Source organism: Danio aesculapii, chromosome 25 (genome assembly GCF_903798145.1).
Source record: "Danio aesculapii chromosome 25, fDanAes4.1, whole genome shotgun sequence".
Lineage (NCBI taxonomy): Eukaryota > Metazoa > Chordata > Actinopteri > Cypriniformes > Danionidae > Danio > Danio aesculapii.
In genome coordinates, this window is record NC_079459.1 from 30,928,110 (window position 1) to 30,943,422 (window position 15,313).

A 15,313-nucleotide genomic window follows, 5' to 3' on the forward strand; every position below is an offset into this window, starting at 1 on the left:
CAACCCTGTTCCTGGAGGCACACTAACAGTACATATCTTGTATGTCTTCCTTATCTGACCCATTCGTGTCAGGTTTTGGGGTCTTTTCTAATGTTCTGTTAAGGTGATTCAGGTGTGTTTGATTAGGGAGAGGTTGAAAATGTGTACTGTTGGTGTGCCTTCAGGAACAGGGTTGGGAAACACTGATATAGATAACACCTTTTTTAAGTTATATATGTCCTGAGCACAAAAAAAAAATCTTCTTCTTCTTCGTAGTCGTAGTAGTAGAAGTAGTAGTAGTAGTGGAAGTAGTAGTAGTGGAAGTAGTTTAACTTCAGCAATACCAATTTTAACATTACGTGTCCATCATCTCACTATTCAGGCTGAAGCTGAAGGAAGAAGAGTGGCGTGAAGCTCAGAGGGGCTTTAACAAGATCTGGAGGGAGCAGAACGAGAAGTACTATCTGAAATCTCTAGACCATCAAGGCATTAACTTCAAACAGAACGACACTAAAGTGCTGCGCTCCAAAACACTCCTCAATGAGATCGAGAGCATCTTTGATGAGGTGAGACGCTCTTTATTATCTGGAGCAAGCTGAGAAGCTTTGTGTTCCCACAGAAGCCATGTTAGATTGCAGATTTCTCTTACTTGCAAATTTTCCAATTTTGATGTTGATTTTATTTCTCTTTTTTTATTGTAAATAAATTTTAATTGAACATTTTCAGAATAAAAGTTGTTATATTTTGATAATACTATTTTATAATAGTATTTTTCCAGCAATTTTGAGTGTTTTAAACCTAAAAAAACAATCACTGTTTGTGCATTTGGTGTAAAAACGGTCTGATTCAGATTTCTGGCCAGTCAAATGTTGGATGTCAGAGGACAACGGCAACACAGCTGCTAGCGGCCCTCTAATGGCACACTCAGAATCGCACAAGTTCTTCAGCAATGTGGAGAGTTTCAAACACCAAAAATAATCGCTGATTGTGCATATGGTGCAAAAACGGTCTGATTCTGACTTCGTTCCAGTCGAGCGTTGCATTCCTAATACGTTTAATTGTTTGTGTGTTTGTTTAGCGGCAAGAACAGGCTTCAGAGCAACAGCAATAGCAACACAACTGCTAGCAGATCTCTAATATGATTAATTAAATCTCAAAACAATTGCTGAATTGCATGACTGTTGTCTAATAGGTTTAATTGTTTGTATGTTTGTTTAGCGGCAAGAACAGGTTTCGGAGGACAACAGCAGCACGACGGCTAGCAGCCCTCACCTGACGCTAACCTATGAAGACCATCAGATTTTAGAAGACGCGGCAGCTCTAATCATTCACCACGTGAAGCGCCAGAGCAGCATCAACAAAGAGGACAAATACAAAATCAAGCAGATCGTCTACCACTTCATCCCCGACATGCTGTTCGCCCAGAGAGGAGTTTTGTCGGACGTGGAGGAAGAGGATGAAGAGGAAGACATGGAGCTCGATGAAGGGGCATCCAAAAAGCACAACGGGCTAGCTGGAGGAGCTAGTGCAAGCCCCACAAAGTCCAAACTGCTATTTAGCGCGTCCACGGCTCAGCGCCTTCGCTCTTGTGAGGACGCGTATAATCTGTTTTACGTCAATAACAACTGGTACATCTTTCTTCGGCTGCATCAGATCTTGTGTTCGCGATTGCTGAGACTTTACGCGCAGGCCGAGCGGCAGATCGAAGAGGACCTGAGGGAGCGCGAGTGGGAGCGGGAGGTGCTCGGACTCAAACGAGACAAAAACGAAAACACCGCCGTTCAGCTGCGTCTGAAGGAGCCCAGTGAGTAGGGAAAAATATAGCGGGATTTTGACCAATCAGAGAACAATACAGCGTTTGGAAAAAAAGCGGGGTTTAAATAGACTTTATTTTTAAAAAGTTTAATAAATTTAAAAAGTATAATTTAATATTACATTTCATGTGCTTTTAATTAAATAAATTAAATATGAAATTAATTAAATTAAATATAAATTAATTTTTAAAAAATGTGCATTAATGTGCATTTTTATTAAATTAATGATTGAATATGAATTTAATTTAATTAAATATAAATATTGAATTAATTTTAAAAAAGTAAAAAAATGTAAAAAGTGTAATTTCATATACCTTTTTATTAAATTAAATATTAATTAAATAAATTAAATATAATATTAAATTAATTTTTAAAAAGTAATACGTTTAATTTCATGTGCCTTTTTATTAAATGAATTAAATATTAAATATGCATTAAATTAAATGTAAATATTAAATTTAGAAAAGTAAAAAGTTTAATTTCATGTAAAATTTCATGTACCTTAATTAAATATGAATTTAATTAAATATAAATATTAAATTAATTTTAAAAAGTACAAAAACTTAATTTCTAGTTAATTTTCATGTGCTTTTTTATTCAATTAATGAAATATGAAGTATTAATTTTATTAAATTTAAATATTAAATAAATTCTAAAAGTAAAAAAATAACAATTTTATGTTAAATTTCATGTTCCATTTGATTTAATTAAATATTAAATATGAAATGAAAGTAATTAAACATAAATATTAAAAACATGTTTAAAAAGAAAGACCGTATTCTAGAATTAACCATTTGGGACAATCTTTAAAATAGTAGAATGGGGCTCTTGAATGGGGCCCATTTTTTTAAAAAGGGGAGGAGCTACTCTGTCCTGCCCCATCTTCTTGTTTCAGTTTAAATTGTCACATATCAAACAAAAATGCGAGTCAAGGCACTTCATGGAAACTTTAAACGGTATCAAAACTTGTAAAAGCAAAAAAATCAGGACACAATATGGAGATTCTCTGTATTTTCCCTTTATATTTGAGTAAAACACATTTTTTGTTTAATTCTTTTAAACTACTGATGGTGTTTCTTTATTAATTAAACTTTTTTGCAAAATAACAACAAAAAATCTGCTGCATTTTCAGATGTTTATTTTTAAACAACACGACACCATTGTTTACATTTCAGCCCAATTAAGAAATTACTTTTACTGGAGTAAACCTAATTTACAATCGCAACAAATGTGAAAAAAATAATTGAATTTCTTTCTGACTAATGGCTGTTTTCTCAGTTTCAGTGGCTGTGGAGGATTATTACTCTGCGTTTCTAAAACTGTACATTTAATACATATAAAGCAGTACTAATACTAGTTTATACTAATGCATATAAAAAGTACTGTGCATATAAAACTGTACATTTTTACTCCTGCTCTTCACTAATAAACAAAGTGTCTCTTTTTTTTTCTTCTATAGCTGTATGTGATTTTAGCTCATATTTTCACGTTCTCTGTTTCAGTGGATGTGGATGTGGAGGATTATTACTCTGCATTTCTGGAGATGGTGCGTAGCCTGCTGGATGGGAATATGGAGGCGTCTCAGTATGAGGATTCTCTGAGAGAGATGTTCACCATTCACGCCTACATCGCCTTCACCATGGACAAACTCATCCAGAATATAGCCAGACAGGTGCGTCTGCACTGATCCACAGACATTTATGCGCTCACTTTATCTTTTATAGCATAAACAATAACCTGTCTGTCTGCCTGTAGCTCCAGCACATTGTGAGCGAGGAGATCTGCGTTCAGGTGACGGAGCTGTACCTGGTTGAGAGTGGTCACTCGTCCACCGGAGGGTCTTTGCTCACCCAAAGCAGCAGAGCTCAGGCCGAAGCCTCATATCAGCGCAAAGCAGAGCAGCTCATGTCCGACGAAAACTGCTTTAAGGTCAGAGTCTGCACCCGAGTGGAGATAAAGCTGCTGTCTGTTATTACAGTCTCTAATCTGTCTTTCTGGCCCTCCAGCTGATGTTCCTGAAGAGCAGAGGAAACGTCCAGCTCACGGTGGAGCTGCTGGACACAGAGGAGGAAAACTCAGACGGGCCGATGGAGATCGAGGTGAGCGGATTATAGGACTGCTTGATAATGGCAACACTAGTTCAGGGCTTAAAGTATTCCAGCACCGTTCCGGATCTCTGGCGTGCGGCCATGAGGGAAAAAAAAATATTATTTTAGAGCCTGCGCGTGCCGTTTAATAAGGGATGCTCAACATAACCGATTAACCGTTAACTGAGGGCCTATTCACACTATGCTATACGAACTGTGCCCAGGCCTGTTTCCTGGATCGTTTGAGAAGTGTGAGTGCTCTGAATTTGGCTCAGGCACAGTTCACTTGGCCGGCCCTGGCCCAGTTTGAAGAGGTGTGCCAGAGCACGGTTCACTTGGGCTGTGGCGTGGTACGCTTGTAGTGTGAGTGCAAAGCGCGCCTGAGCCCAAAACTGAAGACGAGACATGACTTTTACGGGATTGTTTGATATGTATTTATTAATCATTTTTACTGTTCAATTAACACAAACTGTCGTAGATTATTAAAGCAAACCCCTCACTGCACGACAGCTGCACCTTCAGCAAACCTCCTAATTCCTGCAGCACGAGGACTTTAATTCAATTCAATTCAATTCACCTTTATTTGTATAGCGCTTATACAATGTAGATTGTGTCAAAGCAGCTTCACATAAAGGGTCACAGTAAATAGGAACAGTGTAGTTCAGTTTGTAGTGTTTAAGTTCAGTTCAGTTTAGCTCAGTTCAGTGTGGTTTAATAATCACTACTGAGAGTCCAAATACTGAAGAGCAAATCCAACGATGCGCAGCTCTATAGATCCCGAACCATGCAAGCCAGTGGCAACAGCGGAGAGGGAAAAAAACTTCACTAATTGGCGAAAGTGAAGAAAAAAAAAACCTTGAGAGAAACCAGACTCAGTTGGGCACGACTATTTTAATTTCTCCGCTGGCCAAACGTCTTGTGCAGAGCTGCAGTCTCAGTGGCGGAGGCTGGAACCTGGCCTCAGTGAAGACTCGTCTGTCTCTGGAGCGTCACAGGAATCAGTCTCATGTTCTCCACTCCTCCATGACCACCACAGTAGCTGCTCAGGACTTTATGATTGTTAATGAGCGTCAAAAGTCGCGGATCTGTTCGGCGAAATGTTTGACTGCTTGTCACCGCGTATAAAACGACTAAAACAATATAACTAACGAAATCTGCACTGTGCTGAGCGAGAGCGCTTACTGAACAGCGGATCATCGATGACGTAAGCGTGCCGAGGCCCGAATGTAATGTGAGTGCGGGCCGTCGGGGGAGACGGGAGGGGGGACAAGCGTGCTTTGGCCTGGTTCAAAGCAACTGTACATAGTGTTAGTACACCCCAAAAGGGTGCGTTTGTAAACGATTAATGGTATCAGTTAAACGATTAAAGTATATTATTAAAGTTTGGCTGCATAAGGGGCCGATCACAGCGAGCACGCTTATTGCGTTGAGTGGGGCATCTGTTGAATGGTTTTCTAACAGCTGTGAGTGTTTTACGTGTCCTGGGCGTCTCACGTTTTGCCGTTGCGCTCTGTGTGCTCGAGTGGAAAAAGCGCGTTACGTCAGTCGCGTTTTTTCATTCTTCAATCAAATGAGGCGGGGTTTCTGTTGAGGTGACAGCAGGGTTTGTGTTGTCAAGGCGACTACGACAAACTTTTAATGATGGAGGAGAGACTTGTGGTCGCTGTTTCAAGTTATCCAGAGCTGTATTACTTTACAGATCTTCAATATCACAATATTAATAAAAATTACAATTATAATACGGCTCAGCTGATTCAGTCGTTTCCTAGTGACATACAAAAGACCACCGCGCTTTTTTTTTTTTTTTTTTCTTGTCCACATAAAGGCAGTGTGGTGAGCCTCGCGTTTTTGGAACGGAAAGGCGTGCTCTTTGTGATCGGCCCCTAAATGTTCAACAAATATTTGTTAACTCGCGGGACAGTAACACGTGTCTACAGACGTAATTTGCCAAAGAAGCAAAATGAAAGAAGGATATTTCTGGTGACGGTTTGACACGGATGAGTTGACATAAACCAGCACTGATGCTGATCGCCTCTGTGCTGCATGTAGTCGCGTCATAACCTTAATAAACAGGCTAATGATGATTTAGTGTTCAACCAACAAACCAAGCTTTTTTCTGTTTGGAAAATTACAGTTATTAATAGTTCTTATATTGTGACCGAATGTTTAATTCCTCCTGATGACTTGAAACCCACCATCAATTTGTACATAAATGAAACATGGCAAAGAGAATGGGACAACTGCATCAACAACAAATTATATGAAATTAACCCGAAAATAAATGAAAGACATTTAGCAAATTATAATTTCGAAACCAGGCATGATCAGACGGTCTACACCAGATGTTGAATTGGACATTCTAGGTTGACACATTCATATTTATTAAATAACGAAGAATCACCCAAATGTAATATCTGCCAGACTGCTCTCACCATCAAACATATTTTGTTGGAATGTAGAAGTTTAAATTCCATCAGACAACATTTTTATAAGGAGAGCACTTTGATGGACATTTTTAAAAAGGTACCACCAGGAAGAGTAAATTTTATCTATTTATATATTATATATTTGTCTAAGTAATTTATTTATTTATTTTTTTTTATATAATACGAATTTGTTTTTATCATGTAATAGTTTAATGTATATCCATTTGGCCACAAAATAGCCATAAGTTGCTGATGTGGCAATAAATATGTAATAAATAAATAAATAGTTCTTATATAATATTTTTAAAACGGCCTACATAATCTACTAATCAAACTAATCCAAAGATTTACTTGATTTTTGTATAATGATAACTCCGCACCAAACTGAGGCTTTTATTTTACATCTTATGAAACATGTATGCAAATTAATGCAATATCATATGTAAACAAGAAAATCGTTATGCAAAATGTCAACATATGAGCCTTGAGGTTCATTGTCATTTTCTTTCATCACACGCAGCGCGCGCACACATGAACATAATAATCATAAGACATAATCTTTAATTTAATGACTTTTATTGAAAATATTGACAGAGGGTTTGTGAAATAATAATAACAGAGGAGCATTAATTAAATGCAAATTTCCTGTGGAGCGATCAATTTGAGGTAGCCTGGTATTTTTATTTGACGGAAGAAAAAACATAAATGGACAAACTGCAGACCCTCAGCCTCCTCCACTGTACCAGCTCCATCTTCTAGTCCAAGTGTCTTAAAAAGAATGAGTTAGCAGGACTTTGCTTACAGAAAAAAAGAAAAAATAAGTGATAATGGCCTCGATTTCACTTCTAATCTTCAGTTTAGCAGTTCAGTACTTTAGCACTTTGAGCACTTGTTATTTAAGCAGTTATTGTTGTTTAGAGGAAAACACTTTATTTGACATGGTACTTTTAAATAAATGGCGCAAAGCGTAATCATTGAAGAGAGTCTATCTAAGTCTCAGTTTACAAGTTTAAGCACTTTAAGCTCTTGTTACTTTCTGAACTTTGTTATTATCGGCAATATTTGAAGTAAGTCTTCCTTCTGTGGACGTTCAGGCTCAGGATTTTTTTATTTTAACCCCTGCTAGTTATTAAATAATACTTAACACCAAATAAGTGTTTGTTTGGTGCTCGTTATATAAAAGCAAATGTTTCCATAAACCACCATGAAAACCCATTCTCCTGTTCTCTCGATCCTATCTAGCGCTGGTCCGATTATGTGATGCGGTATCTGTCGGCTGATTTCACATCCCCAGACCTAAAGGATCATCTCTCCCAGAAGCCTGTGTTTCTGCCCAGGTGAGTCCAGCCAGGCGAATCTCTCTGTTTTTTTATGCAACACACACTTCAAGTCCATTGCGGTAATTTCCCATTTGTTCTCGGCTTGTGCAGAAACCTACGGCGGATCCGCAAGTGTCAGCGAGGCTGCGAAGCTCAGGAGAAGGAGCTGAAGGACGGAGAGAGAAAGGAGAACACAGACAGCATGAAGATGGAGTGCATGTTCAAACTCAACTCCTATAAGATGGTGTACGTCTTCAAATCCGAGGATTACATGTACAGACGCACAGCGCTGCTCAGAGCCCATCAGGTAAACACACACTGAGAACTATGCCATAACAGTAACAGTAGCTATGCAGTCACTACTTATGAAAGCAACCTGCACACTTAGGAAGCAACACTGATAGACGATCAATTTCACATGCTGTCGTGCAAAGGAATAGACAACAGGTGGAAATTACTGGCAGTTAGCAAACCACCCTCAATAAAGAAGTGGTTATGTAGGCGGTGACCATAGACCACTTATCAGTTCCTATGCTTTCAGGCTGATGTTTTGGTCACTTTTGAATGCTGGCGGTGCTTTCACTCTAGTGGTAGCCCTCTAGTCTACAGCCCATACAAGTGGCTCAGGTAGTGCAGCTCATCCAGGATGGCACATGGCGAGCTCTGGCAAGAAGGTTTGCTTATGTCAGTCAGTGTAGTGTTCAGAGCGTAGAGCCGCTACAAAGTGACATGCCAGTACATGAGGAGACATTAAGGAGGCTTTAGAAGGGGAACAACCCAGCAGCAGGACCGCTACTTAAACCTTTGGGGAAAGTGGAACAGAAGGAGCACTGCCAGAGCCCTGCGAAATGACCCAGCAGGCCACAAATGTGCATGTGTCTGCTCAAAAGGTCAGAAACATTAGGGTGAGAGGGTGAGGGTGATATAAGGGCCCGACATCCACGGGTGGGGGTTGTGCTTGTGTTTGGCATTTGCCAGAGAACACCAAGATTGGCAATTTCGCCACTGGCCCCTTGTGCTCTTCACAGCATGTTCACACTGAGCACACTGGTTTACATGGACTGAGTCTGAAGACACCATAAAGGACATTCTACTGCCTGCACCATCCTCCAGCATGACCGGTTTGGCAGTGGGTCAGTAATGGTGTGGGGTGGCATTTCTTTGGAGGGCTGCACAGCCTTCCATGTGCTCACCAGAGGTAGCCTGACTGCCATTAAATACTGAGATGAGATCCTCATACCCCTTGTGAGACCATATGCTGGTGGCCCTGGGTTCCTCAAAATGCCAGACCTCATGTGACTCGAGTGTGTCTGCAGTTCCTGCAAGACGAAGGCATTAATGCTATGGATTGGCCCGCCCATTCCCCAGATCCGAATCCAATTGAGCACATCTGGAACGTCATGTCTCGCCCCATCCACCAATGCCACATTGCACCACAGACTGTCCAGGAATGAGCAGATGCTTTAGTTTATGTCTGGGAAGAGATCCCTCAGGAGACCATTCACCACCTCATCAGGAGCGTGCCCAGGCATTGTAGGGAGGTTGCACAGGCACGTGGAGGCCACACACACTACTGAGCCTCATTTTGACTTGTTTTAAGGACGTTACATCAAAGTTGGATGAGCCTGTTGTGTATGTTTCCACTTCGGTTTTGAGTGTGACTCCAAATCCAAACCTCCAGGGGTTAATATATTTGATCTCTGTTGATCGTTTTTGTGTGATTTTGTTGCCAGCACATTCAAATATGTAAAGAATAAAGTATTTAACAAGAATATTTAATTCTTTCAGATCTAGGATGTGTTATTTTAGTGTTCCCTTTATGTTTTTGAGCAGTATATACACGCACACAAAGGCATTCTATAAATCACTTTTTCCTTTGATTGTTACCTGAATGGTTAGGAACATTTATTTTGGTAGCATTAATTTGATGGAATACATTATATGGAATACATAATACAGTATATTACTTTAAGTAGTATATTAAAAAGCATGCTCATTTTGCAATATTGTTTTTAACATCTATTATATGAATTCATAAAATGTGAATTAATGAATATACGATTTAAACAGCCCCTACTATGCATTAAAAAAGGTCATATTTTGGTTTTGGGGGTCTCCAACAACAGGCGTATATGCATCCAATGTCAAAAAACACTTTCATTGTCTTATAATATTCATTTATTTTTACCTAATTATCCCAACTACTCCCAAATGATTCGTTCAGCGATTCATTTGTTCCCAAGCCCCTCTTTAGCGTGATGCTAATCTGCGCTGATTGGTCCGATGACCCAGTCTTTTGCTATTGGTTGACTGCAGTCAGCGCGAGACAGAGAGAAACACCCAACAATTTTAAAGTAGTCAGAGTGCAGAGTGTCTGTGTGAGCCCAATGCAGGAGTGCATTAAAGCAGTGTAGTTTAATACTAGCATATTGCTCTATTCTTAACCATGACACGCATTCAAGATTAATCCACACAGCGGCAAAAGCTGAACTATTTTGAACCTTGAACCACGTGTGTAGGAACAGCTGATGGTGGCCATAGCAATGAGAAACGGCAGGGGATCACGATCTCACAATCGCATTTAAATCCGTAAACAAAGCGGCACGTGTCGCGTTTTCAACGTAGTTTTACACACGATATAAGATATAAAGCATTAACCTGAGACAGTACAAGCCACATGGAGCTGTTACAAGTAACAAAACAAAATTAAAAACTCATTTTGCAAGCTAGAGAAAACAGAGGCCACCATTTTAATCGCACTTAAGTTACTTACACTTGTGAAATGGAGGAAGGAACTGATCCATGAACTGTGTACTGTAAAGTTCCTGTCAAGCTCTGACAAAGTCCCATACATCAATAGTCTCTTCTGATCCTTCCTTTAACAAAACGGCTGATGAATCCCCGTTGTAAGCATGTAGAGTTGAAGTCAGAATTATTAGCCCCCCTGTTTATTTTTTTTCTCAATTTCTGTTTAACGGAGAGAAGATTTTTTTTCAACACATTTCTAAACATAATAGTTTTAATAACTTCTCTCTAATTGATTTATTTTATGTTTGTCATGATGACAGTACATAATATTTGACTAGATCTTTTTCAAGACATTTCTATGCAGCTTAAAGTGACATTAAAATGCTTAACTAGGTTAATTAGGTTAACTAGGCAGGTTAGGGTAATTAGGCAAGTTATTGTATAATGATGGTTTGTTCTGTAGACAGTCTGAAAAAAAAATGAGCTTAAAGGGTCTAATAATTTTGATCTTAAAATGGTTCATAAAAAATTAAAAACTGCTTTTATTCTCGCTGAAATGAAACAAATAAGACTTTCTCCAGAAGAAAAAATATTATCAGACATACTGTGAAAATTTCCTTGTTCTGTAAAACGTTTACGGGAAATATTTAATAAGGAGAAAAAAAGAAAATCAAAGGGGGGCTAATAATTCTGACTTAAACTGTAGATCGCTAAAGCCCTCGTTAGAAAAATTACGTTAGCACAGCACAAGGCTAAGTCTGTAATGCTGAGGTATTTTAGCAAAAATAAGACTCTTCACAGCCTCATATTTGGGTAGGGAAAATAACACTAACTTTCCCTCACACTTCAGAGCACAGCGTCTTCGCGACATGAATCAACCGGGATCTGCCACAGTGTTTGTCTTCCTCTTTTTCTTTCGAAAGTGTTTGTGAACGGAGCCGGGGGTTTCAATTTTCCCAGGTCGGCGTGTGCAACAAATGGATGGGGCTTGAGTTTCATATCGACCTCACGCCAACACGGCTAAAGATTCGTTACCCTGGCGATTCATTTGAGCCACGCTGAGTCGACTTTTATTAGTAATCGACTCTGAATCGACTTTTATAGACTAATCAATAGCTTCAAACATGGTGCACTTTCAGATTTAAGACTTAGCTGGATATTTCACTTCACTTAGAGCTGTGTTACACACTGCATGGAAGGTAACCTGTAAAAACCCATAATAGGGCCTCTTTAAAATTGATATTAAATGGATTATAAATACTTAAGAATTAAAATATGATTAAAAAAATTAACTTAAGTCTTTATCAACATCCTAGAATTAGGAATGTTTCACACATATTTACAAATCAATACATTTTGCAACAGTAAATGTCAGTGTGAGAAGCTCTTACCTCTCTTTGCTTCTGTCTGTCTGTTAGTCTCACGAGCGAGTGAGCACCCGTCTGCACCAGCGCTTTCACGCCTGGACTCAGCGCTGGGCGAAGGAGCACGTGACCCGGGACATGGCCGCCGAAACCAGCCGCTGGCTCATGGGAGAGGGTCGAGAGGGACTGCTGCCCTGCTCCACCAGCTGTGACCCTGAAATTCTTCACTTCCAGCGCATCAACAAATACAGAGTCAAATACGGCCCCACCAACAAGCCCCAGTGACGTCAGTGGATAAGGCGGAGCTCTGCTGATGGGGGCGGAGCTCAGCGGTGAGATTTCATATGACCCACGTTGAGGTTTTTAACAGTGTTTATTATTTTTTCTTTGTTTTTTTTAATAAGCTCCTGCATAAAGCGCAGGTCACCCAGTGCCAAAAAAACACAGGGTTGAAGACCTGTCAGTCAAACTCAGCCGGACCAATCAGCACAGCTCTCACAGTTTAGACCAGCCCACAAATCTGATACATTGGATTATTATTATTATTTTGAGCTTCACAGGCAGAATATGTGTATGATAAAAAAGCAAAAATGTTTCGGGGGATAAGTGCACTTAACTTAAACGTGAACAAAAATCTGAGGTGCGAATTTAGCATTAGAATTGACCAGATTTCACTTTTAGAAATAAAACGAGTCTCAAAAAATATATAGAGATATAAATGGACAGCAATAAAAGATGGAAGACATGTTATGAATCAGAAGAACACTTATTTCTGCACCAGCTTTCAGCGAACATGACCTGTGAACCACACACACACACTTTCAAAAGTTTGTAAATACAGTGTAAATATCGCCAGACCTTTTTTATGCCAGATGTGTGTTGTGTTTAGTGCGTTAGTGTGGCGTTTAGAGAGAAAGGAAAGAAAAAGATGCGGGAACCACATGTGAAAATGATGACAGGATGGTTTATTACAGTTTTTACCAAAGGGAGTCGGTTATTATTGTTATTCTAAACGTTGGGGTTTGTTTCCTTTCTCTATTTGTGCGTTTCATTTTTTCCTTATCTGTCTCTTTCTTTCTTTTTTCTTAGTAAAAATGTTAATTTTGCAAAGTAGAAATGTATCCAGGTTCTTGTTTTTTGAAATGGAAGTTTTTATAAGAAAAAAAGAAATAGAAAAAAGCAGTTTTAATTTTCGACGTTTGAATATGGATCTGGTTTCCGTACACTTTTATCACTGAGCGTTTTTTGGATAAACCTTCAAAGCTGTGTCCTCTGGCAGACGCTCCTGAATGTAAAGGTCTTCTCTTTCCCGTCGTCAGAGGCTTCGGTCTTCACTCTGGATAGATTTCTGCTGGACAAATCTAAATATAAATATATATACACATTTTAAAAATGAGTCACAAAGCATGTCTTTTCTGTGGATCATTATAGACCCTTTATTTGCATATTATTTAAATTAATAAAAATTACATTTGTAGCATAAACATCTGGCTGTTTATTTGACTGGATGTCGTGTTTGTATGTAGTTCTCTTCTGTGGCCATCAGGGGGCGATGTGTTTCCAACATTTGATGCTTTTTCACAGCCTAAATACACGGTTCACTCACCGGCCACTTTATTAGGTCACCTGCAGCAACTCAATGCATTTAGGCATGTAGACATGGTCAAGACGATCTGCTGCAGTTCAAACCGAGCATCAGAATGGGGAGGAAAGGTGATTTAAGTGACTTTGAATATGGCAAGAGCTAATAGAAAGGCAACAGTAACTCAAAGTTCACTCGTCTCGATTTCTGCTGCGACATTCGGAGGGTAGAGTCAGAATTTGGCATCAACAACATGAAAGCATGGATCCATCCTGCCTTGTATTAACGGTTCAGGCTGCTGCTGGTGGTGTAATGGTGTGGGGGATATTTTCTTGGCACACTTTGGGCCCATTAGTACCAATTGAGAATCATGTCAATGCCACAACCTACCTGAGTATTGTTGCTGACCATGTCCATCCCTTTATGACCACAGTGTCTTCATCTTCTGATGGCTACTTCCAGCAGGATAACTCACCATGTCATAAAGTGTGAATCATCTCAGACTGGTTTCTGGAACATGACAATGAGTTCACTGTACTCAAATGGCCTCCACAGTCACAAGATCCCAATCCAATAAAGCACATTTGGGATGTGGTGGAACGGGAGATTCACATCATGGATGTGCAGACGACAAATCTGCGGCAACTGCGTGATGCTATCATGGCAATATAGACCAAAATATCTGAGGAATATTTCCAGTACCTTGTTGAATGTCATGGAGAATTAAGGCAGTTCTGAAGGCAAAAGGGGGTCCAAGCCGGTACTAGTAACGTGTACCTAATAAAGTGGCCGGTGAGTGTACATCATTACACAGTAATTTTTATGGTTTGGAAGCTTATGGGATAATTTAAGGTGTATATAAGTATCTTTTTAATCATATTTTGGTGACAAATCTCTACCCATAAATTAGCTAAATATGACAAAACCCCCTTTTATAATAATGTATGCATGGATGTACATGTCATATTCTAAATATTTCATTCATTCATTTTCTTTTCGGCTTAGTCCCTATATTCATCCGTGGTTGCCACAGCGGAATGAACCGCCAACTTATCCAGCAAATGTTTTATGCAGCGAATGCCCTTCCAACCACAACCCAACACTTGGAAACACCCATACACTCTTGCATTCACACTCATACTCTACGGCCAATTTAGTTTATTCAATTCACCTGTACCACATGTCTTTGGACTGTGAGGGAAACCGGAGCACCCGAAGGAAACCCACGCCAACACGGGGAGACTCCACACAGAAATGCCAACTGACCCAGCTAGGGTTTGAACCAGCGACCTTCTTGCTGTGAGGCGATCATGCTATGCATTGCGCCACCGTGATGCCCATGTTGTTATAGTTAGAATTCAAACTATTTATAAATGTATATAATATGTAGAATTATGTAACATTAATACTACTTCTATATAGTTTGTGTAAATAATTCGGTGTATATTATTTATTTCATTTTCGTTTTTTGTTGACTTATGTTTGCAGAGTGCACACAACATTTCAGCAGACATTTCTATTATCCAAAAATGATAAATAAAAAAAAACAACACAAAGAAATATTAAAAGGGATTCTCTCTACAGGCTATTTGGATCCTTATCTCTTTCGTGAAATGCATGTATATGAAGAGTTTAAATGCAAAAACATCTAAGTGCCGTCTGAAATAGTCTTATAAATTTAGCAATTTTATCAGGCTGTTGTATTTTTAGTAATAATTACTTAGTCCAAAGATTATGAAGATTATTAATGCAAAGGTTATTTTCAATGCCTTTAAAGTGAAATGACTAAACAGAAACATAGAAGGCTGAAAAAAATCGCACATTTTAGAGCAGGGGTCACCAAACTTGTTTCTGGAGGGCCGGTGTCCTGCAGATTTTAGCTCCAACTCTAATCAAACACACCTGAACAAACTAATCAAGGTCTTACTAGGTACTTGAAACACCCAGGCAGGTGTTTGAGGCAAGTTGGAGCTAAACCCTGCAGGCACACCGGC

General features: G+C 39.3%; 1 protein-coding gene across 2 annotated transcripts in view; it reads left to right on the top strand.

The window, feature by feature from the left end:
* Positions 1-13,221, top strand: part of sin3aa (SIN3 transcription regulator family member Aa) — a 35,946-nt gene extending 22,725 nt beyond the window's left edge. For both annotated transcript variants that reach the window (XM_056451566.1, XM_056451567.1), the window contains exons 14-21: positions 362-545; positions 1,198-1,783; positions 3,296-3,465; positions 3,549-3,722; positions 3,800-3,892; positions 7,549-7,643; positions 7,737-7,932; positions 11,792-13,221. In XM_056451566.1, coding sequence (XP_056307541.1) covers positions 362-545; positions 1,198-1,783; positions 3,296-3,465; positions 3,549-3,722; positions 3,800-3,892; positions 7,549-7,643; positions 7,737-7,932; positions 11,792-12,022 — 1,729 coding nt within the window. In that variant the 3' untranslated portion in view covers positions 12,023-13,221. The remainder of the gene's footprint in view (positions 1-361; positions 546-1,197; positions 1,784-3,295; positions 3,466-3,548; positions 3,723-3,799; positions 3,893-7,548; positions 7,644-7,736; positions 7,933-11,791) is intronic.
* The last annotated feature ends 2,092 nt before the right edge of the window (positions 13,222-15,313 follow it).